This window comes from Myxocyprinus asiaticus, chromosome 7 (genome assembly GCF_019703515.2).
Source record: "Myxocyprinus asiaticus isolate MX2 ecotype Aquarium Trade chromosome 7, UBuf_Myxa_2, whole genome shotgun sequence".
NCBI classification, from domain to species: Eukaryota; Metazoa; Chordata; class Actinopteri; order Cypriniformes; family Catostomidae; genus Myxocyprinus; species Myxocyprinus asiaticus.
Window position 1 is genome coordinate 27,790,253 of NC_059350.1, and position 25,383 is coordinate 27,815,635.

Consider the following 25,383-nt stretch of genomic DNA (forward strand, 5'->3'; position numbering starts at 1 on the left):
ACCGACCAGCCTGCTAACTAACCAGGGCATTGAATTTAGCCAGTAACGCTTGTGATAAACAGTGAATCGCTGGTGTCCTCTGAGATGATCTCAGTGAGATATTATATTTACCAACATTGTTAGCTTTTCTTACTCTGTTGTCATCTTATTTTGTGGATTGTTTTGTTCTGTAAGGGGATTTTTGACCAGCTACTCACTAAGTTTGGAAGATCATGGCTATCTGTTAAGTAAAACAGTGAGATTCTCAATCAATAATATTATATGCTTAAATATCCAAATAAAACCATCTGCTATAACAATGTTAATAATGATTCCACTCTAACAGTTCATAGAACTTTAGCAAGTTAAGCCATAGTTCATAGAATATAATTACATTACCTGTCGTCTTTAGTGTAGATGTCGTCTCTGAAAATATTGTTGAGCAATGTAATAACGATGGATTGCATTAATCTGTATGTTTAAATATGTCCTCAAAAACAAGAGTAAAAAGCTGTATACATACACACTGTGATGCACCATGCTTGTTTATATTTGAGGTATTTAATACTTTTTGACTACAAATTTTTTTTTTTTTTTGCAGACTTGCAGTTAAAAAGAGGTAGTTTGATTATTCGTTTCCACTGGTAAATGTCCTTTGCCCATATGATTATTAAATAAGGTTCTTGATACTTGCTGTTAGGTGAAGGATCCAATTTACTGATTAAGTTGATCTTTTCTTCAAAACACATTAATGAAACATTATAAGTATCCCTAAAGTATACCTTTTTGTGTTTTCACAGTGTTGTTGTCACAGTTTTTAAAAATTACTTTTGTGATCTGTTTCCATCGCTTTACGAATGTCCCAAGAGAGAGATGGATTACATCGACATTTGTTTGCTCTTCCTTGCATTCCCGGATGTCATGCTCGAATTTTGCCACCTGAATTTCTCAACCCGTATTCAACAACCTGAATACTAAGACCTGAATTTCATGACCTGAAATCCACACCTTGAATAATATAACTTAAATTTCACAACCTGATTTTTTAAATTTTTTTTTTAGGTGAATTCACACAAAATATTTTCAAATATTTAAAATTAACAGCAAATTTTTCCAATAACATCAAATTACACCCAGTCTTTTTTCAAGATCATGAATTCGGAGGCTTTTTCAAATTCAAGTTCTGGTGATACAAAAATGACGCCATATCAGGGCTGTCCTTAGGGTGCTGAAACCAGTGCAGCTGCACCAGGCTCCGCGATGATCGCTATTGCTATGCTTGGGATGGCCCTGCATGAGACAATCACAAAACTAAAATGGTGACCACCACCCCTCCCCCCACACACATCACTGTTATAGAGTATACAAAATATACAATCCATCAACTCCTTTTTTGTGTTCTTTATTGAACAAAATGACACATCTGTAGTCTTTCCAGAACAGGCCAAGTATAGAACTCCAATCAATACACTTTTTCTTGTAGCCAAAAAACAATGACACCATTACAGTTACAGTAATTTGATAAAAAATCAGCAGCAAAAAGAATCTTAAGTAATTACACGTTATGTGTTTTGCATTATGAAATGTCTCTGATTGGCAATATAGACATTTATCAAATAAATTGAGTTAGATCGGGACTAAATAGTCTTTAAAATGGATAACATCAATACAATCATCAAAGATTGTTCTGACTGAGTTACAGCTAAATTAGTCTTCTATGGTTATAGATTAGTTTTGTGTATAGCCATTAATTGTCATCATCGTCGTCTTCATCGCTACTATCATCTTTGCTTTTTTCATCATCATCATCATCATCATCGTCATCATCATCGTCATCATCATCGTCCTCAGTGTTGACCTTTCCAGAAAGTACGTCCTCCATCCAGTCCTTCAGCTCCTCAGCCGAGGGTAGAGCTTCATCATTAGGCATATTCAACCACACACTGTCAGCCTATTTAAACACACACACACACACACACACACACAAGATTGACTGTGAAATATGATTTGAGAATACAGAAGAAGTTTAGGTCTGAAATTAATGTTGGACTTATGGAAGATTCTGTGATTAAAGGGATGGCTCTTCCCCAAACAAATTATTGTCATAATTTAATCACCCACGTGTTGTTCCAAAGACTTTCTTTTTTTCATGGATTACAAAAGGAGATGTATAGCAGAATGTTAGGGACTGACATACACAGTCACCATTCACTTTCCTTGCAAAAGGTGCAGTCTTCAATATTCTGCCTAACATCTTGTTTGTGTTACACAAAAGAATGAAAGTTTGAACAACATGAGGATATGAGGACAGAATTTTAATTTTTGGGTGAACTACCCCTTAAATAAATGGATTATCATGTTGTAGACCATTATAAATATATTGTTAAAATTTCTCTCAAAAAAGTATAAAAGGTCTTCGAAAATATATAAAAGGGACAGGTCGATGTAGGATGTACAGGAGTTCTGAAAAACACAAACAAGATTTCCAGAAACAAGCACATCAACTTTCAGATGTTGATCAACTTAGCTTTTAGCACAAGGTGACTAAGGCAAAGAAAGAAAGAACAGAACACTAATAATAATATTATAATTATTAGTGTTCTGATAAAATTAATATAATAGTAATTCAATAAAATAAAATAATAATAATAATCTAATTTCGGCAATGATGCGAAAATTACATCATAGAAAGACAGCTATAGAAAGACAGCTATTCTTGTGCTAATCAGTGTCCAGCTTCCGAGGGGGAGGAATCGACATGTATATCTTCACAGCTTCGACCACTAATCAAAACTGAAAACCAAGGTTACTTACATCGGTCACATTCACCACACCAATCTGGGGTCTGAAGAGGTCCACCTTAAAGGTCTTCTCCCAGTAGGTAGTTAACTGTGCAGATGAAATAACTATGACAACATTGTCACAAGTGTTTCAATTACAGAAAATAAATTGTGTGTAGAAACGGGTGGGGTAACATCTCACCAGAGGAAATTCATCAGGATCAATCCACACTATGCTTAGATCTGGGTTTTTAGTATTGTACCTAGCCACCTCCTTCAGAATCTCCAAAAATTCATAACCATCTGTAAAAAAAACAAAAAAAACAAGCACAGATACATTGATTCAGGCATTAAGACAATCATTCATGTTGTGAAAACAACATGCAATTCTTTGTGATGGCAGTAAAAAACAAAAACAAATCTGTTTCTATTTTTTTTTCTCTCTTGTGAGTGAGAGAGAGAGTGATTCAGTTATTTAGTTAAAACCTGGATCTTCCTCCTCAGCAAAGGCAACAATGTGGATTCCATCCATGTCATCCTCCTATTGAATGAGTAGAGAGAATAAATATCACTCCTAAAAGTGAACCAGCAACAATTTGATTTGACAGTTAACATTGTGTGATATTTGCCACAGCATTTTAGACAAACACCTTTTACCAACAATAATCATGCATCTTACAGGAATTATCAAAAAATACAAATACTTTTTTGAAATGGCATTCAAAATTCACTTGGCTCAATAATATGAAGTGGCACACCAAGGGGCATGACAATTCTGTTGAATAGTTAAGGTCTTGAGATACTCTCACAATCCAATCTTGCTCACCCAGGTCTCAAACATGTCCTCAGAACGAAGCTTTCTCAGAGTGGGTCTGGGTGGAGATAAAACATTGCTCTTAATGAACACTTGTTTCATATTTAAGTAACAATGATGAAGCAATCAGGATATTTGTAGCCACTGATTTTACCTCCTGTGCTTATTAACAAAGTCCACTATTTCCTCTTCAGAATTGGGTTTGCCAGGAATGGTAATGGGCTCCTCCATGAAGGGCTCATAGAAATCGATTTCATTCATTTTTAGAGTAAACTGTTTCGCCACCTGATAGAAAACTTTACAAATGAAGCCTGAACACAATCCTGTTTATTCAAAGATATTTAAAGCCATTTATTTACAAGTATCCTCCCTCCCTTGAATATACATTTTAATTTATAACAGTAATCATTCATAATTATGTTAATTGTACTGTACACACCCCTTTGTCATATGTGGCAAAAAATTTGACATATGGTTGAAACTTCTCTGCAGCCACCTGGAAAGCTTTGTAGTCTGAGAAAGAAAGAGGAAAAAAATTAGAAACATACCCACACGCACACACGCACACTGTAAGTTTTGCTCCATTGTATTTATACAGAACTAATTATATTTTCTATACCCTAAAACACATTTTCAATGGCTTCAATGAGACCACATGAAAATAGAATGATCTACTAGCCAGCCCTCACAACACATCCAGAGGTCACAGCAAACGCTTCAGCAATCTCTCAGCTGAAATTGGATTTTTAATAATAGCTGAACAGCAGTCATGTACAGAAGATAAAATGTCCCTCTCTTCTTTACTTTGCTTTTTTGGGAATGGATCTATAATTGCTCTTGATTAAGTGCTGTTTTACCTAAAGTGTCAGCTATTGAAAGTTTGTGGGGTTGCCCAGGGAAAGGCTTAAGTAAGAACATGTTCATCATGTTTGATATATTATTTGCCCCTGTTAAGTTCCTCTGAGGTCTGGGCTCCCTTGAGCATTGAGGTTTAACATAGCAACATGGGAAATTGCTTATCAAAGCTATGACCATACTGTCTAAAGTCAAATACACACCACCAACGTACACAGAGGTACTCATCAGTTGTAAGTCATAACACATTTTTAAATTTACATTTACATTTATAAAAAATGTTCAAGTCTGCTGAATGATGCAAGCTTATTTTATTCATATCAGATAAATACCTTTTCACAACATATGGATGATAAGAGTACATTTATTCTAGTATTTAGTAGTCCACTAGGTAGAGATAATTCATTATTACTGCTTGAACAGAAAATCTCTGAAATATATAACCACCAAGGTAACAGAAATCTGTACAGTTACACAATATGTATGAAAATTTTTTATTGAGAATTTATCAATTCAAGTAATATTCATCAAACTTAGTAAACCAGCCTTAAACATTTCAGAGAACTTAACCATGCTATTTTGTTATTGTCAAAATAAAATTGCAATCAACCTCTGATCTTGAGAAGAACATAAGGCCAAAAAAAGGAAATATCAGTTTGTTTATAAATACCTATTAAACCTTGAATGAATGGGGTGAGTCATAATTATACATTACAATTCTAATGGAATTAAAACAGGGCACTCACGCTCGGAGTCTTCGCCCTTGAAGTAGCCGATAAGGCGTATGTCTTCATCCATTCGCTCAAAAGCACGTTGCTCCATGGGGTTACTGATCAACTCCACTGGGTCCTCTAGCAGCTAAAGAACAATGTGCATTTATACACACAAACACACACACACATGTTGGTGCGGCTATCCTTTTGAGGACTCTCCACAGACATAATGATTTTTATACTGTACTAACTATAGATTCTATCCCCTAATCCTAACCCTACCTCTAAACCTAACCCTCACAAAAAACTTTCTGCATTTTTACGTTTTCAAAAAAACATTGTTTAGTATGTTTTTTTTAAGCAATTTGAATTATGGGGACACTAGAAATGTCCTCATAAACCACATTTATAGCATAATACCCTTGTAATTTGAATTATTTCATAATACCTTGTCCTCATAAACCACCCAAACCCGCCCACACACACACACACACACACACCCACACACACACAAAAGCCCTGTCTGAAATATTCAATATTACCAGTATCCATAAATCTCTTAAGAGTTAAATATTTGATCTGAGAAGATATCCACAACAGCACAAAACACAAATTAAATTGTTAAGGTCTTAAGTTTGTTTGTCCAATAGTCTCCAAAAGCCTGGAATTTTAAAAAAAAACCTTGGGAAATATATATATATATATATATATATATTAGTAGCGTTCACAGGAAGCACTCGGAGACTCAAATTCGCTTCAGAATTTATTAACATGGGCACCTGTGTGGCTGACACCTTTGCTGTACACTTGTTGGTGAGAACTGTACACTGAAACTCATGCACACCCCCTTTTATAACCCTCGAACGCCCCACCCCCCAAGAGGACCCAAGAAAACTCTTAAACAGATATACAGAACATAAGCACAACTCTTCTGGTTTGCTACACTGCCCCCCACCACAAGGTTCCTCGCCTCCAAGGCAACAGACAAAGTCCCGGAAACGTCCTGGCGGCCTCCGGCTTCTTGAGGGCCACTTTTGTCCTTCCTGTGCTGAAATAAAGGAACAATCAGAATGAGGGCTCTGGGGCCCAGAAATTGTCATGACTGTGCTAGGGACTCCCAGAGAGCTGGAAGTGCTCAACGCAGGTTCGACCTCATCGTCAGTCACAGGGTCAACTGGGGGGGTGGCTGGTACCTTGGTATGGCGCTAACCAATCTCTGTGCACAGCACCTTCCTGCCCTTTGGAGGCAGCTGAACCCGATAAACGACTTCCCTAGTTCTCTCCAAAACCACGCATGGGCTGACCCACTGACAGTCAAGTTTAGGGCACCTGCCCTCCTTCCTTTGGGGTACACCCACACCAGCTCCCCGGCCATAATGTGATGCCCTTTTATTTGCAGGTCATAATCTCTTCTGCCTGACCCCAGCTTTCAACAGCTGGCTTCTCGCAAATGTGTGAGCAGACTCCAAACATTCCTGAAGCCTTTTAGAATACTCGGGGCCTGGGGGCACAGAAGGTGCATCAGGTGGCCTACCAAAAGCCATTTCCCTGGGTGTTCTGATCTCCCACCCTAGCATAAGAAGAGCGGGTGTGCAAGACGTTGAATCTTGCAAGGCGGATCGGCACACCATCAGGATAAACAGCAAGTGCCTGTCCCAATCCCTTTGATGCTTGGCGGTCATGATAGCCAGCTGTTCCACCAGGGTCCTATTAAACCTCTCTATGAGGCCTTCGCTTTGGGGGTGTAAAGGGGTAGTCCTCGTCTTGTGGATACCCAGCATTTTGCACATGACGGCAAAAACACAGGACATATTCTTCTGGCCATTTAGTAAAATAATCCATGGCCATTAGCACAAACTGGTTACCACTGTCTGAACTCGGAAAGGGACCCATTATATCCACCCCCACTCTTTCCATTGGGCACCCCACTGGGAACTGCTGCAGAGGAGCAAGGGACCGGCCTGGTGGGCCCTTGCGGGCTGTACAATCATCACACTGCCGGCAAAAATCCTCAACATCCCTCCTCATGAGTCCCCAGTAAAAACCTTGTCTGACATGCTTTAGTGTCCTTGAAACCCCAAAGTGACCAGACCCCACCGTCCCGTGAGCAGCCCTTATGACTCCCTCATGCAAAAAATTGGGCACCACTACTTGCCATCTCCCTTTCCCAGTAGCAGGGTCATTCCACGCCTGCTCCAACACGCCATCCCAAAGGTGCAAGGCCCTAAATTTGACCCATAAGGTCTTTGTGGGGAGTGAAAGCATGGCCACTTCCTCCCAAGGAGGTCGCTGCTGTGTTTGAACCACTGAATAACAGGCTGCAAGTCTGCATCTTCTCCCTACAGCTGCCTCACTCTGCTCTGCCCACTGTCTCCATCGCTAAATACCCGGTCCTCCAGCTATTTGTCCCGAGCCTCTCTCTTGACACAATAACTACACCCGTCGGCCGCACATGGCCACCGAGAGAGAGAGCATCTGCATTTGCATGGTGTGTCCCTGCTCTGTGCACTACTCTCATGTCATATGACTGGAGCTCCTCAATCCAGTGTGCCACTTGGCCCTCTGGCTCTTTGAAAGACATGAGACATTGGAGAGCTGAATGATCAGTGCATACAGTGAAAGGCAGCCCGCAAAGGTAATACTTGAAGTGCCTTACTGCAAAAAGCACGGCAACAAGCACCCGTTGGGTCACGCAGTATCAGCATTCGGCTTTGTTGAATGTTTTGCTGTAGTAGGCCACAACTTGTTCCCCCCAGCCACCACCTGGGGGGGGGGGGTAGCAATATAGGAGCCATTATTAGTGCCTGCTTAAGGGTGGAGAAAGAGTTTTGGCACTCCTCTGTCCAATCAAAGGACCTATCCCTCTGCAGCAGGTGGTAAAGGGGGTCTGCAATGCAGGAAAATCCTCACTCAAACCTTCTGTAGTAAGATGCTAAGCCTAAGAAGCTTTTGAGCTGCTGCCTGGTTGTGGGCATAGGCCAGTCGCTAACAGCCTGCACCTTTTCCAGGATGTCATCCAGGTAAACCAAACATTCTGTCCACAGAATACCGACAACACCAGGTCCATCAGCCTAGCAAAGGTGGCAGGTGCATTGCAGAGGCCAAAGAAGAGCACCTTAAACTGCCATAACCCCCTACTGGTGCAAAAAGCAGTCTTTGGCCTAGCATCTGGGGCAAGTGGCACTTGCCAATAGCCACTGTGCAGGTCCAATGAGGTGAACCATGATGACCCAGCCACCAAGTCCAGCAACTCATCCACATGGGGGATGGGGTACGAGTCTTTCTGGGTCACCACTATAAGGCTCCTATAGTCAATGCAAAACCTCCATTGCCCACCCTTCTTAGGGACCATGATCACCGGCGCTGCCCATGCACTCTCTGATGGCTCGATAATCCCTGCCTGCTGCATGTCAAACAAGGCCTTATCAGCAGCCTCTTGGCAGGCAAAAGGGAGTCTCTGGGGCCGCAGCTTAATTGGTGCGGCATCCCCAGTGTCAATGGCATGCAGCACTAAGTGTGTTCGCCCCACATCCCCCTCCCTTGAAGAAAAACACTCTTGATGGGGGCCTGGGTAGCTCAGCAAGTAAAGATGCTGACTACCACCCCTGGAGTCTGCAAGTTCGAATCCCAGGGCATGCTGAGTGACTCCAGCCAGGTCTCTTAGGCAACCAAATTGGCCCGGTTGCTAGGGAGGGTAGAGTCACATGGGGTAACCTCCTTGTGGTTGCTATAATGTGGTTCACTCTCGGTGGGGCGTGTGGTGAGTTGTGAGTGGATGCCACGGTGGATGGCGTGAAGAATCCACATGCGTTATGTCTCCGCGGTAACGTGCTCAACAAGCCACGTGATAAGATGCGCGGGTTGACGGTCTTAGACGTGGAGGAAACTGAGATTCATCCTCCGCCACCCAGATTGAGGTGAGTCACTACGCCACCACAAGGACTTAGAGTGCATTGGGAATTGGGCATTCCAAATTGGGGTGAGAAAAAAAGAAAAGAAAAACACTCTTGGAATTCCACCAACAAATCCCAGAGCTGCCCCTGCTGACTCTGATCCAAGCCCTCACAATTTCTTAGCCACATCCACCTCATAGCAACCAACACTACCTCCTCCCTACTGAGGGGGGGCCGGGAGCCCTTCCTCCTGCACATACCTGACAGAGAGGTCCAAGGTTGCCTCTGAAGAGGGCTGTGTGGCCACACAAGCAATCAGATGAGCTATGGGGTGAGGGAGTGGGGAAGCCACCCACTAGTGGTGAGCTAGAGTCAACACTGGCAGGTGTTTGCAAACGTACTGTGTGGTGGTCCCGACCAGGGTGCTCAGGAGCAGCTGCTGCTTCGACAAGACCTGTAAAAGGCATATCAAGTTTAGTAATGGTGGTTATGACAACCTCAAGCCCCCCCCCACCCCAAAATGGAGCATGCCACCCCTCAGGTCTAATTGGCAGCCTGCACTCTTAAGGAAGTCCAGGCCAGGAATACAGGGGTCCTGAACTGCAGCAACCCATACTGGATGAAATACTGTTTCCCCCCCTATAGTCAATGCTTACCCTTCATCAGTGCAAGTTCGCCCATCACCATGTGTAGCTGGACAGTAGTGGGTTCCAGCTCTGTACTGTCTGGAACTACATCTGGTCTTACCACTGTCACTGTGGACCCCGTATCCACCAATGCTGAACAAGGAACCCCCTCCACCCAGATTGGCACATGACAAAAATCCCTAACACATGTTCATCCTACAACAACCACAGACTCCTTCACCCCACATTTTCCCTACCCCAACAGTCCTTGAACCCCTTTCCTTCGTCCATCTTGAGAGGCTCCTGCCGGCGATGACTGAAGTTGGGAGTTACTGTTGGGGGTCTGCACGGCCCCAATCATGTGGACCCCACCCCGTTTCCCTAGTTCCCAGCTAGCTTAGAGCACTGACGAACTAAATGTCCAGGCTGTCCACAACCCCAACAAACCCTTAGTTGTGTGCGAGGCCACTGGTTAGGTTGCAGTGACAGCTCGAATCAGTTCAGTAATCTCCGAGACCCATGCTGATCTCTTGCTTGGCGCCACCCCCACATCAGCAGAACTAACAGCTGGCAATTTATCTTGCTGTCTCTCACCTGGTGTCACAACTCCGTAGACCAGCGCCATCTCCAAAGCATCCTGCAGGGTTTGGGGGTTAGCCAGCTGTATCTGCGTGCAAAGCTCAGCAGGGGTGAGCGCCTGGATGAACTGGTCTCTTGCCAGCTCCCCTTGTACCGATGGGGGCATGTGGGTGTACGCTCGCCAAATCAATTTTCAATATAATTTGCCAGGACTCGCAGCTGCTCTCCTGGCTGCCTGCGCCTGTTACTCAGTTCTGAACGCAGAAGCCCTGGCTGCACAAATTGTCCAAAACATCTCCGTAGCACCCCGACGAGTGCCTGATAATCATGTCTATCTTCAGGGTTAAGTAGTAACATTCAGTTCAGAGCATCTTCTGTATGGCACATAGCTAATTCAAGAGCTTTGCGGTCCTCTGACCAGCCTCCAGCATGAGCTAACAGTTCAAATTGCGCATAAAATGCTTCCCAGTCAGCTTTACCTGAGAATTTTGGAGTATTAACAGCCACCGGAGCCGCGGCACCCTGGGTGCCGCAATATTTGTTTACATCTGAAGACAGCGCGTCTCCGTGGGCGCCGCCATCTTTGTTGGCCCTCATCAGGCAATTCCGGCGACTCCCGGTTTAGGCAATGGAAACCCAGCGTCAGCGGCCATCCTCCTTGTAGCCTCCCTTACACGAGCCCTCTGTGATTCCAGACATTCTCCGCCCGCAGCAAACTGATCTGCCACCCACGCCAAAGCGCCCAGAGCCTTGCGAAACATCCCGTCTGTATTCGACTCAGATTTAACTTTCTCCTGGCTCTGCTCCCACATAGTGCCGCCGTGATGCTAATGCCAGGAATCACGCAAACCAGCCAAGATCACTCGTTTACTTCTAACACCAATGTAGCGTTCACAAGAAGCACTCGGAGACTCAAATTCGCTTCAGAATTTATTAACATGGGCACCTGTGTGGCCGATGCCCTTGCCGTACACTTGTTGGTGAGAACTGCACGCTGAAACTCATGCACACCCCCTTTTATAACCCTCAAAAGCCCCACCCCCCAAGAGGACCCAAGAAAACTCTTAAACAGATATACAGAACATAAGCACAACTCTTCTGGTTTGCTACTATATATATATATCAATCAAGTATGTTACACATTTATACCATCCTGGTATATGGAACATAAATGCATATAGTCTGAGACCTAACTCTTATCCATTCCTACGTTTTACTCACATCCAGCAGGAACTCGATCAGTGTATCTGCAGAAAGCTCTCCATCGAACTCGATCACTCTTTCATCTTTAAACACATAAATGCTTCCCTCCTCCTCCAGACCTAATGAACAAACACCAAGGGTCTATTGTGGATGTGCATGGTTGACCTCAAAGATATCAAGAAAGACTGTGCAGTCTTTATCCTAAGAAAAAAAAATATATATATATTTTTTCAGCTTAAACAACTTATGCATAGAATTAGAAGTGAAGTACCTTACCAAGCCTTTTGGCCACCTTGGCATCTTTATGTGAATCTACCATACCAAAACCAATATCCTTGTCCTCCAGAACTTGAGCTGCAAGCTAGTGATACATGGAGAAAACACAAAAGAAGATTAATGTAGCAAGAAAAAAAGGGCTTGTTTGTTTGTTGTTTTATTGTTCTATTCAGAGGTATATATGACACGGCAAATGACACTAAAGGGGAGATTACTGTTCAAGCCACTGTTGTATAAAAATGAGGCAGTATGGGGCAACATTACCACAGTACAACTAAAGGTGGAGGCTTGATGTATATCAACTTCTGATTGAACAGATCTATATAGATCACTACTATATATCTATATAGTCAAAACCCTAGTCCTTAATTAGCTGGTGCACAATAAGCAAAGCCCAGCTTTGAAGAGATATTCTCAGACTTTACAAGACTTTAAAAGCCTTTGTCAGATTCTAATCTCCTCAGCCTTCACACTTAACATCAGCAATACTCTAGACACAAAATGAGAAAGTACAGGTTGGCACCATCAATTTGACATTTTAGTATACCATACACTTTATTTGGAGCAATCAACAAAAGCAACAGTTTATTGAGCACAAGAAGCAGTAATAAGAGAAGACCGATTAACCATCATTCTATCATTCCAGAGAATAGAGAGAATTCATTTGTCATGAATTCTCATCACGTCGCATGGTTTGATAACATAATTAATTTAAAATAACTATTTATACAGTATATATGTCTGTGTTATTAAATGCCAGCCTTAATTGGAAGGACATTTATGTAATTTGAGTCCAGTTTATTCTCATTTTACGAGATGATATTTAGCATGATGGTGAAGTGACATGATAGTAATCAATTGTACTTCTATGTATGTATTTCTTTTACACTGTCAACAACTGCAGTATACCCACTTTATTGTACAATACAAAATAAAAAATTTTTTTTATTCATCTGCTTTCTAGTAATCCATTCTTTCCCCTTCCCTCTTTAAATCCCCTCCCTTCTGGTCTTACCTCCAGAACAATCTCCCTCATGTGAATCTGTTGCTGGAGCTCCTTATCTGAAGGCAGGCGTTCATGGTACAGCAAACACATCATGTCAAACTTTTTAAGCGCTTTCTTATAGTTCCTCTCATTCACATCAAGGACTCGTTCCTTGCCATCAAAACTGGGGAATTCCAGACCCTCTTCTATAGAGGAGTGCGAGAGAAAACCCAACCAGAAAGGCAGGAGAAGCCAGACGGACAGCATCATAGGAATGATGATTAAACAGGTGAATGAGAAGATAATTCTGAGGATAAGAGTCCAGGTGAGATCCTGCAGCACAGTAGGGTTAACCACCAAAATGAGACTCAATGTGCAGTTCTTCCGTTCTGTACTGTCCAGTTACAAAAATTATATGTATCACTTGAGATGTGCTTTACCAGAGGACAAACACACTGTGCTCTCTCTCTTTCTCTGTCTACCAGTTCACTCTCTACAAATTCAATCTTCCTTTTTTAGTCAAAGACATGATAGGATTATAAGAATTTGATAGACATTCCTATGAGTATGCCCCTGGTGAATGTAGGCCTCTTTAAGTGACCCAGTAATTTAAAAGCTAAAAATAATTTAAAAGCCAAGGAAAAAAAAGGATAGAGATGAGTACTGTTGGGAATCACTCTAAAAATCACTCAACATGTAGATGATATAGACTGAATTGGTGGACTGAAAAAATGATCAGAATATCTGGGTGATCTTTAAAAAAAATTAGAATAAGACATGCAATAGGCCATAAGGAAATATGGAATAGGAAATATGAATAATTCGACACAATAATTAAAGAACTTTTTGTCTTTACAATTTTAAACTTGCCCTAGTTATCGGAATGTTTAAAGATGACAACTCTATTATCTTTAAGAACTTTTATGTCATTGATTCAGTGGCAGATCCTAGCATAAATGATATAGGCAGCCGCCCAGCCCCCGCACAGAGGTGTCATGCTGGGTGTCCACTGCCAGGGGCTGAGCTAAAAGAAGTGGGTATTTTCAATTAATTCCAACAGGAGCCAAACGCCGGCTTGCCAGGTGGATTCTCATTGGAATGAACTGAAAATATCACGCTTCGCTCACCACGCGCCAGTGGACACGTTCCATCAAGATGTCCGCTCAACTACCGCTCCCGCTCCTACAAAACATCCATTGTCATTTTTCTTAGTTAAATAAAATTAGTAATAAATGTAGGCCTACTGACAAGAACATTTACACACACACACACACACACACACACACACACACACACACACACACACACACACACACACACACACACACACACACATACATCATGGACACAAAAATTACTCCTTTAACTAGTGCACCTTTAACTTCCGGAGCTCTTCTTAAATATTTTGGAGCACCCTCTGACCCCAATATAGAAAGTCCAGCTACTTCCTCTGTGCAGACTACAGAGGAAGCCTCCTCTGACTTTGGTGAGGAAAGAGCATCTGTCTCTTCAAGTTCAACATCCACAGGTGTGTATGTGTTCAGGAATTATTTTTACAGTAAATTTTTATGTTAATATTTATTATATTTGTTATATATGTCATATTATATAAATATAACATATATAAAACATATATAAAATATACAGGTGCATCTCAATAAATTAGAATGTCGTGGAAAAGTTCATTTATTTCAGTAATTCAACTCAAATTGTGAAACTCGTGTATTAAATAAATTCAATGCACACAGACTGAAGTAGTTTAAGTCTTTGGTTCTTTTAATTGTGATGATTTTGGCTCACATTTAACAAAAACCCACCAATTCACTATCTCAAAAAATTTGAATATGGTGACATGCCAATCAGCTAATCAACTCAAAACACCTGCAAAGGTTTCCTGAGCCTTCAAAATGGTCTCTCAGTTTGGTTCACTAGGCTACACAATCATGGGGAAGACTGCTGACCTGATAGTTGTCCAGAAGACAATCATTGACACCCTTCACAAGGAGGGTAAGCCACAAACATTCATTGCCAAAGAAGCTGGCTGTTCACAGAGTGCTGTATCCAAGCATGTTAACAGAAAGTTGAGTGGAAGGAAAAAGTGTGGAAGAAAAAGATGCACAACCAACTGAGAGAACTGCAGCCTTATGATTGTCAAGCAAAATCGATTCAAGAATTTGAGTGAACTTCACAAGGAATGGACTGAGGCTGGGGTCAAGGCATCAAGAGCCACCACACACAGACATGTCAAGGAATTTGGCAACAGTTGTCGTATTCCTCTTGTTAAGCCACTCCTGAACCACAGACAACGTCAGAGGCGTCTTACCTGGGCTAAGGAGAAGAAGAACTGGACTGTTGCCCAGTGATCCAAAGTCCTCTTTTCAGATGAGAGCAAGTTTTGTATTTCATTTGGAAACCAAGGTCCTAGAGTCTGGAGGAAGGGTGGAGAAGCTCATAGCCCAAGTTGCTTGAAGTCCAGTGTTAAGTTTCCACAGTCTGTGATGATTTGGGGTGCAATGTCATCTGCTGGTGTTGGTCCATTGCGTTTTTTGAAAACCAAAGTCACTGCACCCGTTTACCAAGAAATTTTGGAGCACTTCAGGCTTCCTTCTGCTGACCAGCTTTTTAAAGATGCTGATTTCATTTTCCAGCAGGATTTGGCACCTGCCCACACTGCCAAAAGCACCAAAAGTTGGTTAAATGACCATGGTGTTGGTGTGCTTGACTGGCCAGCAAACTCACCAGACCTGAACCCCATAGAGAAACTATGGGGTATTGTCAAGAGGAAAATGAGAAACAAGAGACCAAAAAATGCAGATGAGCTGAAGGCCACTGTCAAAGAAACCTGGGCTTCCATACCACCTCAGCAGTGCCACAAACTGATCACCTCCATGCCACGCCGAAATGAGGCAGTAATTAAAGCAAAAGGTGCCCCTACCAAGTATTGAGTACATATACAGTAAAAGAACATACTTTCCAGAAGGCCAACAATTCACTAAAAATGTTTTTTTTATTGGTCTTATGATGTATTCTAATTTTTTGAGAGTGAATTGGTGGGTTTTTGTTAAATGTGAGTCAAAATCATCACAATTAAAAGAACCAAAGACTTAAACTACTTCAGTCTGTGTGCATTGAATTTATTTAATACACGAGTTTCACAATTTGAGTTGAATTACTGAAATAAATGAACTTTTCCAATCTGCAGTTAAACCTTGGTTCTGACTAACTTGTTTCCACTGCTGTTGACCCATTCTAAGAAACAAACTGACAAATAGGTGTTCATACTCAACTTTATTCAAATAGAAAGATCAAATGTTGACAGCAGTGTAGGGCTTTACTGGTTGTTTAGATCAGTGTTACTATCAGAAATAATTAATAATTATTTCTGTAGTTATTAATCAATATTTAAGTTAATTAATTGGATCTAACTCATTAAAACCTCATATGGGACTCCAGTAAATGTAGTGTGCTACGTTTAGGAGCAAGTTTGGTTATTAGCAATAATTAATAATTATCAAAGATAATTATTAATTATTAAAATCAATAGAACATTGATGAGAATCAATGTTAGCTTTTTTTTAATCCTTTAAAATCAACACCTATCAAAGATAATCGTTAATTGTTAACATGGATGAAACATTAAAATTAACACTAGCTCAAATTCAATCAAAGATAATTATCAATTATCAAAAATCAATAGAATATTAATAAGGATTAACATTGACGGGGCACCACCCTGAAATCAGGGACTAATAACCGAATATTAAAACAGTCTCAATATTAGATTGTTTTCTTAGGAAAATCGACATCCGAAGAATATCGATTTTCGGGAAAAAAAACAATGAATGAAGGTTTGAATCCGAGCACTGACATCCCGTCAGCATGACACAGGTGTATGCAAAACAAACCAAAACACTTCTCTTTGTAATATAAACAAAGTTTATTTATGCAGTAATATCAATTAATAATTAATACAATGCAGTCAATAAACTTCCGACTTACAACTACAAACTAAACAGTGATATGATTAGATATGGAAATAAAATAATCCTATAACACATAAGGTGTGTGTGTGTCAGTGTGGTTAGTGAGAGAGAGAGAGAGAGAGAGAGATGATTAAGTGACGGCCCGAAAGCTGATTTCGCGATAGCTGGAGATAAAGCAGCCGTGTTCATCACTCAGAGACGCGGTTTTACGAGCGGGGCTCGTAAAAGTCCCTTGTTATTTGACTCTTTAATGGATGAACTCAGTTGCTGTCTCACCCGCGATGGCGAAAATGCACAACAGTCCAATTTGGTTGGACCACAATTCAGCAAAACAAATTTGTGATAATTAATACCCTGAGTATTAATAATGAGCGGACACGGTGGTCCGTAAACCGTACAAGCAAAAAACCTTGAAACACAAGAATAACACACTATAATATTCTATCTCTGCCCAGACGTAACCTCTTACTTGAATCACATGAGGACACATGTAGAATGTGTTTTCCTCCGTCCTTTAACTCTGACCCGGTTCCTTGAGGCTCGGGTGATGACGAGAGCCGTTTCCTCGCGCTGTCGGCGGCCGGTACGGCTGTTGATTCTCGGCGGGCTGGCGGAGAACTCAGAAATGTCGACTTGATTGAAGATGGAAGAGAAATCTTTAATCTCTTCACTTCTGTAGGCCAACGGATGCGAATTGCTCGGAGGTCTCCTTCAGATCCGTTAGAGTGAACACAGAGTAATCTCAACTCGTCCAGCGAGATGGAGATTGTATGGCTACAGTTTCAAGTCGGACATTACTTCCTTATGCCACGAGGTTGCACCGGAGAGCAGCAAAAAGCTACGTCCGTATTCGGTGAACTAAGTCGCTGGAAGCCACTTTGGAAGCATTTCAGAATTATTTGAAGTCCTGATGATGTCATGTTTGAGGGACGTTCTGTTGTGTGCCTCACCCAATAGGAGTTGAGAGCTCGATCCTTTAGAGGGCAAGGCTTCATGGATCTGTAGTCTGTTTTGGACTCCCTTTGTTTGATTTTGGCGCGATTTTTATCAGTAAGATTTACGACTTAGAAGGTGGGGACTTAAGTTATGTTTTTACGACTGTGTTAGGCCTGCCTTTGTCTTCTATCTGAATACATGAGGCCCAACAGCAGGCAGAACAAGAAAAGGCAGGACTTCAGCTTTTGATTTCTCAGGACATCATCTTTACAGGATCTTTTGATGTACTATCTCCAACACCATCACCTTTCTTATGAGTGGAATGTCACACTACATAGAAAGGGAGAACAATCATGAACTAGATATGTAAAGTATGTACAGACAAACTGATGTTGGCTTGACAAAAGTAAAAAAAAAAAAAAAAGTTTAAAAAGCTTGGGGTTTGAAGGATTCACAGACCTTACAATGAGACAAATAGACAGATTCATAGATGGTTGCTAAGGTGTTCCATCTGTTTACTCCACTGCTAGTGTTAGTATAAAGTTTAGAGTGAGTAGTAGGTAGATACCAGGGTGTTAGTGGATAGATAGGGTTACTGATAAAGTGAGAAAGATAGATAGACAAACAAATAAACAGATGTAGACAGTTGGCTTCATCAGCCAACTAACAAGGACAATTGCATATATGTGAACTTCTGCAGTTAATCCAGGATGGACTTCAAAGACATTAGTCATTAAGCTTACAGTGCATACAAAATCTTTGTTTTAAACATTGACCCTTAACACTTACTTAGTTTAATAATTTTAAACCATGACTTGCACTATACATAAGTAATATTGGCATTATATTCATGATGTTAGCCAGAGGGGAACTGGCCCCCACAGTGAGTCTGGTTTCTCTGGTTATTTTTCTCCATTAACCAACATTTTATGGAGTTTTGTGTTTCTTGCCACAGTCGCCTTCCGCTTGCTCACTGGGGTTATAAATACAATTATTATTTAATTACTTATTTTTAAACAATTCACAATCGTATTTTATCAAACTACACAATGATGACTCTAAGACATTATAGATATTACACTTTTATCTTCTGTTAATGCCTAATCTTCTGTAAAGCTGCTTTGAAATGATGTGTGTTGTGAAAGGCACAATACAAATAAAAATGACTTGATAGACAGACATAGAGAGAAACAGATAAAGAGAACGATAGATAGACAGAGATAGATATAGATAGACAGAGAGATAAAGAAACAGATAGATACTCCAATCTCAATCTCCATCTCAACAGCAAAAATAAGTATGTGTTGAAAATCAAAGGTTTGTGAGAAATAGAAATATTGTAGCTTGGTCATGTACCTGTCTGAAAGTGAGTGGCTTTCCTTGAGAAATGTAGTCTGCATATTTACTGGCAAAAACACCGGTCATTTCCATTCACCTGTTTGGGAATTGCCTAGACACACAATTACAAGTACAACAGTTAGCATAAAAGGACACAATTTGCATACATTGGTTCTCATTCGGCCGATAGTCCATTTGGAAACCTCCAAGATGCAGCCTTTCTTGACTTTGTACTCCTCCATGAGGTACTTCCTGTTAATTAGTCACACATGAGACATGCATACATGCCTTCAAAGCAGTTTGATGATGAAACCAAAGTTGCAGCAATCATTTGGAAATGACACAACAATATGTAGCAGATATCATCATGTCTATGACCCATCGATTCATAGCACTGGATTGTCTGGGATTTGAAATCAATTACCTGGCAATAAGAAATGTAAAAGGTTAAAGACACAAGCAAAATATTAAATATACAGTGTTTTGAGAGTCGCGTGGCGCCATGCGAGGGTCAGACGTGTGAACGGCGAGCTCTGCGCACTTTGCTAGTTTTTAATTCTTTTTGTGACATAACCGGTGAGATTCGATACACCCTGTACCATAACTGTTCTATGAAGACAATATATCAAAGAATTCGAAATCCTCGGCCTCTGGAGACATTAAAAGACACTTACGTGCTCAAGCTGACACCCCTGACAGGGCCGCAGACCAGGGATTCAGTTTGGATGGTGCAGCGGGAGTGATTCAGCGTCAACTGTCAAGCATGTCGGCAGTGCTGGCGAAGGTCATTGCTGACTTGGAGTATCTTGCTGTAATATGTCGATCGATCACTGCCATGGAGACAAAATTCTCTGAGTTGGTTACAAGATTGGGGGATGTTGAGAAACGGATTGATTATCTGCAGTCATTGGAGAGGGAATTAGCTGCTAACCCGCTAGCAACCAAGGTGGATTTGGAACGCGTTTGGGAAAAGTTGGAAGATATGGAGAATCGTAATCGGCAAAACAACGTCCGAATTGTTGGAATTCCTGAGACCAAAGGCGGCAGAGATATGGTGAAATTCCTAGATGAGCTCTTCCCGAGTCTGCTCGACATAACAGGCCATAAGCTGGAAATCGAGCAAGCTCACATAGTTCCGGCTTGGAGATCCGATGAGGGAGACAGGCCCCGATCAATTCTGGCCAAATTTCTGTGATCATCCGATAAAGATCTTTTGTTACATGAGGCGAGGAGTAAAAGAAGGCTTTCTTGGAAGAACCACAGCACTTTATTTTTCCCAGACTTTGTGAATTCAACAAGAGAGAAACGTGATCAATTCAAGGAATGCAAGAAACTCATGCGCTGGGTTAATGCGCCCATTTTTCTTATTTCTGTTTTATTTTTTTTGTACTGTGGGAAGTTCGGGGTTTGTTTGTTTCTGTAATGTTGGAATGTGGTCTTCATAATTTTGTTTTTGACACAATCTATTTTTTCTAATATGTCAAATGTTAAAATGAGTGGATTGTCTCTCTTCACGTGGAATGTGAATGGGTTGGGGCACCACATAAAAAGAAGGAAGGTTATTTCTTTTCTTAAACATAAGAAATATCATATAGTGTTTCTTCAAGAAGCTGAAAAATTTGGGAGGATATGGGGTGGACATGTTTTCTTAAGTGCTGGCTCAAGTAAGAGCAGGGGAGTCATTACATTGATAAGTAAACATCACAATTCAAATGCCTCAAACAGATTAAAGATAAATTAGGAAAAGTCATTATTGTTTTAGCAGAAATTCAGGGGCAAAGGTTGATTTTGGCTAAGATTTATGCACCTAACGCTGATGATCAGGGCTTTTTTATAGATCTTGAAGGGATGCTGCAAACCGCTGGCACCCCTCATGATATAATATTGGGAGGAGACTTTAATCATTTGATGGACTCAGTCCTTGATCATAGTGAAGCAAAAGTGTGTAAGCCCACTTGAGCAACATTGATGTGTCACAGGATGTGTAAAATCTTGGTCTTACAGATATTTGGAGACTTTTGAACCCATCTGGTAGGGACTATATATATTTTATTTTCATCAGTTCATAAGATTTATTCTAGATTTTATTTTATTTTTTTAAATCCAAGTCCCTCATTTCATCTGTTGTTGATTGCTTAATTGGAAACATTTTAGTCTCAGATCAGGCCCTGGTGAGTTTAGAGGTGTCGCCACATAGGGAGAAAAGGAAATCATATAGTTGCCGCTTTAATGTATCCCTTTTGCAAAATCCTGAATTCCAACAAATGCTAAAGGCTGAAATCAATGTCTATATGGAGACCAACTGGTCCTCAGTATCCTCTGTGAGCGTGGCTTGGGAGGCACTTAAGGCAGTTCTTAGGGGTTGGATCATACAGTATGCCTCATTCATCAAAAAATACAAAGCACGAGAACTTGTGGAGTTGGAAGGGAATATTAAAAGTGCCGAGGAAGAGCTGAAGCTCCGAATGTCATCTGATGGCCTCAAGAGAATTGACCCGACTGAAATACAAATATAATACAATTTTGTCATGGAGGGTGGAGTTTTGGCAATTCAGGGCAAGACAGTCATACTTTGAGTCAGGGGACAAAGCAGGGAAGCTTTTGGCTAGATATATAAAGCAGATAGAGTCTTTTTGTACCATTCCCTCAGTGAAATCTGCTGGTGGTGAAATATTTATAGAATTCTATCTTGATCTCTATAGTTCCACGTCTTCGTCTACTTATGAAGACATTAGAAACTTTGTGGAACCATTAGAACTTCCTAAATTGCTGAATGAGCAAAATAACTTTCTTGATTCTGAGATAACTTTGGAGGAACTTGGCGAGGTAATTAAGGCTGCGGGGCCAGATGGTTTTGCCGCTGACTTTTTTAGATCTTATGCTACAGAATTGGCTCCACTTATGTTAGAAGTTTATACGGAATCATTAAAGAATGGAAAGCTTTCACCAACCATGACACAAGCCCGGATCACAAGCCCAGTGGCGAATGATCAGACTCCGGTCACGGCCATCTCACTTGATGCCGAAAAGGTGTTTGATATGGTAGAATGGGATTAACTTTCTAAGATTTTGGAAATATATGAGTTCGGGAATACTTTTATTGGATGGATTAAATTACTTTATAGACACCTGGTAGCGGCGGTACAAACACATGGATTAATTTCAGATTATTTTCTCTGGATAGGGGCACCCGGCAGGGTTGCCCTCTTTCCCCACTATTGTTCTGTCTTGCCCTGGGACCATTAGCAGCCGCAATAAGAAAGGAGGATGATTTTCCAGGGGTGATGGCGGGAGGTGTGGCGCATAAGCTTTTGCTTTACACAGATGATATTTCACTGTTCCTCTCTGACCCCATTAGATCTATGCCTTGCCTCCATAGAATTATTAATTCCTTTTCTAATTTCTTGGGATACAAAGTCAGTCGGTATAAATCCGAAGCTTCGGCTCTGAAAGCGTACTGCCCAGTAACGGCTTTCCAGTCGGGCGCCTTCCAGTGGCCCAAACAGGGCATTAAGTATTTGGGCATTTTATTCCCAGCAAATTTGTGTGAGTTAATTTTGACCCCTTAATAAAAAGGTTTGAGTGATGTGGGCTTCATTACATTTATTTATGATCGGGAAGGTTAATGTTCAACTACCTGCTACAATCTCTCCCTGTAGATTTCCCCCTCTCTTATTTCAAGCAATTTGATAGCACAGCAAAGTCCTTCATTTGGAATGGTAAGCATCCTAGATTGCATTTTAATATGTTACATAGGCCGATTGACAAAGGTGGGCTACGCCTACCCAAGATTTTGTTTTATTATTATGCATTCGGTCTCAGACATTTGGCTCATTGGTTGCTTCCACCTGAAAGAGCCCCTCCCTGGTTTTGTATTGAACAGGAAATTCTTGCCCCTCCTTTGCCATTGCAAAGCCTATCAAACTAATCGGAGAAGTTAAGTTACACCCTGTTATCTCGCATTTGCACTCGGTATGGACAAAAGTGTCCAGAGTGTTTAATTTTTTTAAATAACACCCATTTATTTAAATGTTGCCTCAAGCATATGGCTGAACCCTAAATTATGTATTAATAAGTCCCCTTTCTGCTGGTCAGAGTGGATTGTGAGGGGGGTTACTACACTCGGTGACCTGTATGAGAGGAGTGTTGAGATCTTTTGAAGATTTGGTTAAATGTTTTGGGATTCCCAGATCTCAGTTCTATAGGTATTTACAGCTGCGCCACCTTCTCTGTATTGTTTTTGGGAGTAGCACATCCCCCCCTAAAGCAGCAGATACTCTGGGAGAGGTGATTACTGCTTTTGGAAAAAGTCACGAGGCATCAGTGTATTACTCCCTGCTAATTCAGAGTCTGGGGGACGGAGCTTTAACTTCTCTCAAGAGATTATGGGAGAAAGATTTAAATTTGGTATTGGAGGAGGGAGTGTGGGCTAGGATTCTACAAATGTCAAGTCCGCATCTACAGATGCAAGGGATCGCCTTATGCAATTCAAGATTTTACATAGATTCTATTGGACCCCCTCTAGATTGTATAGGCTTGGTCTTAAAGACACACCCACCTGCTGGCTATGCCAGTCAGAAGATGGAGACACAACCCATGTCTTTTGGGGGTGTGTTAAGATCCAAGAATTTTGGTTGAAGGTTCAGAGTTGTTTGTGTGACGTTTTGGGCACTCAAATTTTAGTTTGCCCCAGACTCTGTATTTTGGGTGATGGGGTGGTTATAAATTTGGGGGATAAACATATAGAAAATTGGGTTCTGACCAGTATCATGATTGGCAGACAAATTATTTAAGGGGTTGGAAGTCGGACAGAGCGCCATCATTTCTGGAGTGGTGTGCGGAGATGGGGAGGGTGGTAGCTTTCGAGGAGGTGGCAAGTAGAAGGCTGGGGTTTAGGGACTTGTTTGTTAGGAAATGGGGTAATTATTTAGCGTTTTTGGGGGACTCTCAGGGAGGGAATGGGGAGAGAGAAATGTAATTATGTATGTTTAGTTTAATTATGTATGTTTATTATATTACCTTTTCTTTCTTTTTTTTTTTTTTTTTGTGTATTTTTATATGTGACCACAGGGGTGTTTGTTGGGGGTCAGGGCGGGGTTGGTGATTGGGGAGGGATATTGGTGGGGGTTAAATGTTAATTGTTGATTCGATGTGTATGTGTTGTGTTTTTCTCTGTTGTGTATTTTTTAATCAATAAAAAATGTTAATTGAAAAAAAAAATAATAATAATATATATAATTAAACAGGAACAATTATTTTAGAGCAGGACCTGATTTTATCCATCAGGAATTGACTAGATCATGAAAAGTGATGGAAGTTGGTCAGATGGGAGGGGTTGAAAAAGTAAGTGCAATTTGTGCAGTCATCCAAAAAGGAAAGCCACTTCAGACATCAAGCAAGTTATTGCATTTTGATTCATTATGAACACAAACATTTTCTCAAAAAAAAAAAATCATTCACACTTAGACAAAGAATGTGAATTAGGGTCTGTAAAAGATGAAGCGAGAAGCAGTTTTTCCTTCTTAAGGTGAGGCTTTATTTTCCCCTCTTCGCGACACCACTTTACAGTTTACCTTTACGCACTAAACTAAACACTAACACACACTGCTTTCACAAATAAACTTTCACTACTAGAAAATCCTTGCTCTGGCTCGGCTCTGTCGTATCCAGTCTCTCTCTCGACTAAGTGCTGTGTCGCTCTATTTATGCCGCTCTCCCCGTGCTCACTGAAATTAGAGACAGGTGTTAGACATAATTTAGCTCAGGTGTATGCGCCCTTACCGCTTTCTCTCTCTCCGGAGAGATGCTTGACCACGCCCCCGCTGCCACATATCCCCACCGCCCGACTCAGGCCGGGGCGGCATCCGGCCTGCCTACCACTCCCCCCCGATTCCTGGAAAGGAAGTCGGCGACAGCCATCTGCGCCCCCGGTCTGTGGACCACCTTGAACTTAAACGGCTGAAGAGCCAGATACCAACGGGTGATCCGGGCGTTAGTATCTTTCATGCGGTGGAGCCACTGGAGTGGGGCGTGATCCGAGCAGAGGGTGAAGGCCCGCCCCAGCAGGTAGTATCGGAGAGGGAGGACCACCCACTTGATGGCGAGACACTCCTTTTCCACGGTGCTGTACTTAGTTTCCCTTAATGAGAGCTTACGGCTAATGTACAGCACCGGGAGCTCCTCCCCCTCCACCACCTGCGAGAGTACGGCCCCCAGCCCCCTATCTGAAGCATCTGTCTGTAAAATAAAAGGGAGAGAGAAGTCAGGTGAATGTAAAAGCGGCCCCCCGCAAAGTGCAACTTTAACTTGCGTAAACGCCTGTTGGCACTGCTCCGTCCACTGGACCGGATCTGGAGCTCCCTTTTTAGTGAGATCAGTCAGCGGGCTGGTGACGTCCGAATAATTAGGTACGAACCTTCTATA

General features: G+C 41.5%; 1 protein-coding gene across 3 annotated transcripts; it reads right to left on the minus strand.

Annotated features, from left to right (window-relative positions):
• Positions 1-1,365: 1,365 nt before the first annotated feature.
• Positions 1,366-23,733, minus strand: LOC127443716 (calsequestrin-2-like). Of its 3 annotated transcripts, XM_051702539.1 has the most exons (12): positions 19,128-23,733; positions 18,979-19,072; positions 11,719-11,803; positions 11,461-11,561; positions 5,175-5,286; positions 4,013-4,086; positions 3,728-3,858; positions 3,586-3,631; positions 3,246-3,300; positions 2,962-3,062; positions 2,794-2,868; positions 1,366-1,930 (listed from the first exon to the last, which is right to left on the minus strand). In XM_051702539.1, exons 2-12 carry the CDS (start codon positions 19,051-19,053, stop codon positions 1,727-1,729), a joined length of 1,059 nt encoding a protein of 352 aa, XP_051558499.1. In that variant the 5' UTR covers positions 19,054-19,072; positions 19,128-23,733; the 3' UTR covers positions 1,366-1,726. The 3 variants fall into 3 exon arrangements, with proteins under 3 accessions (XP_051558499.1, XP_051558498.1, XP_051558497.1); XM_051702538.1 differs by having other exon boundaries at positions 18,979-23,733; XM_051702537.1 differs by lacking the exons at positions 18,979-19,072; positions 19,128-23,733 and adding an exon at positions 12,734-14,434.
• Positions 23,734-25,383: the final 1,650 nt, after the last annotated feature.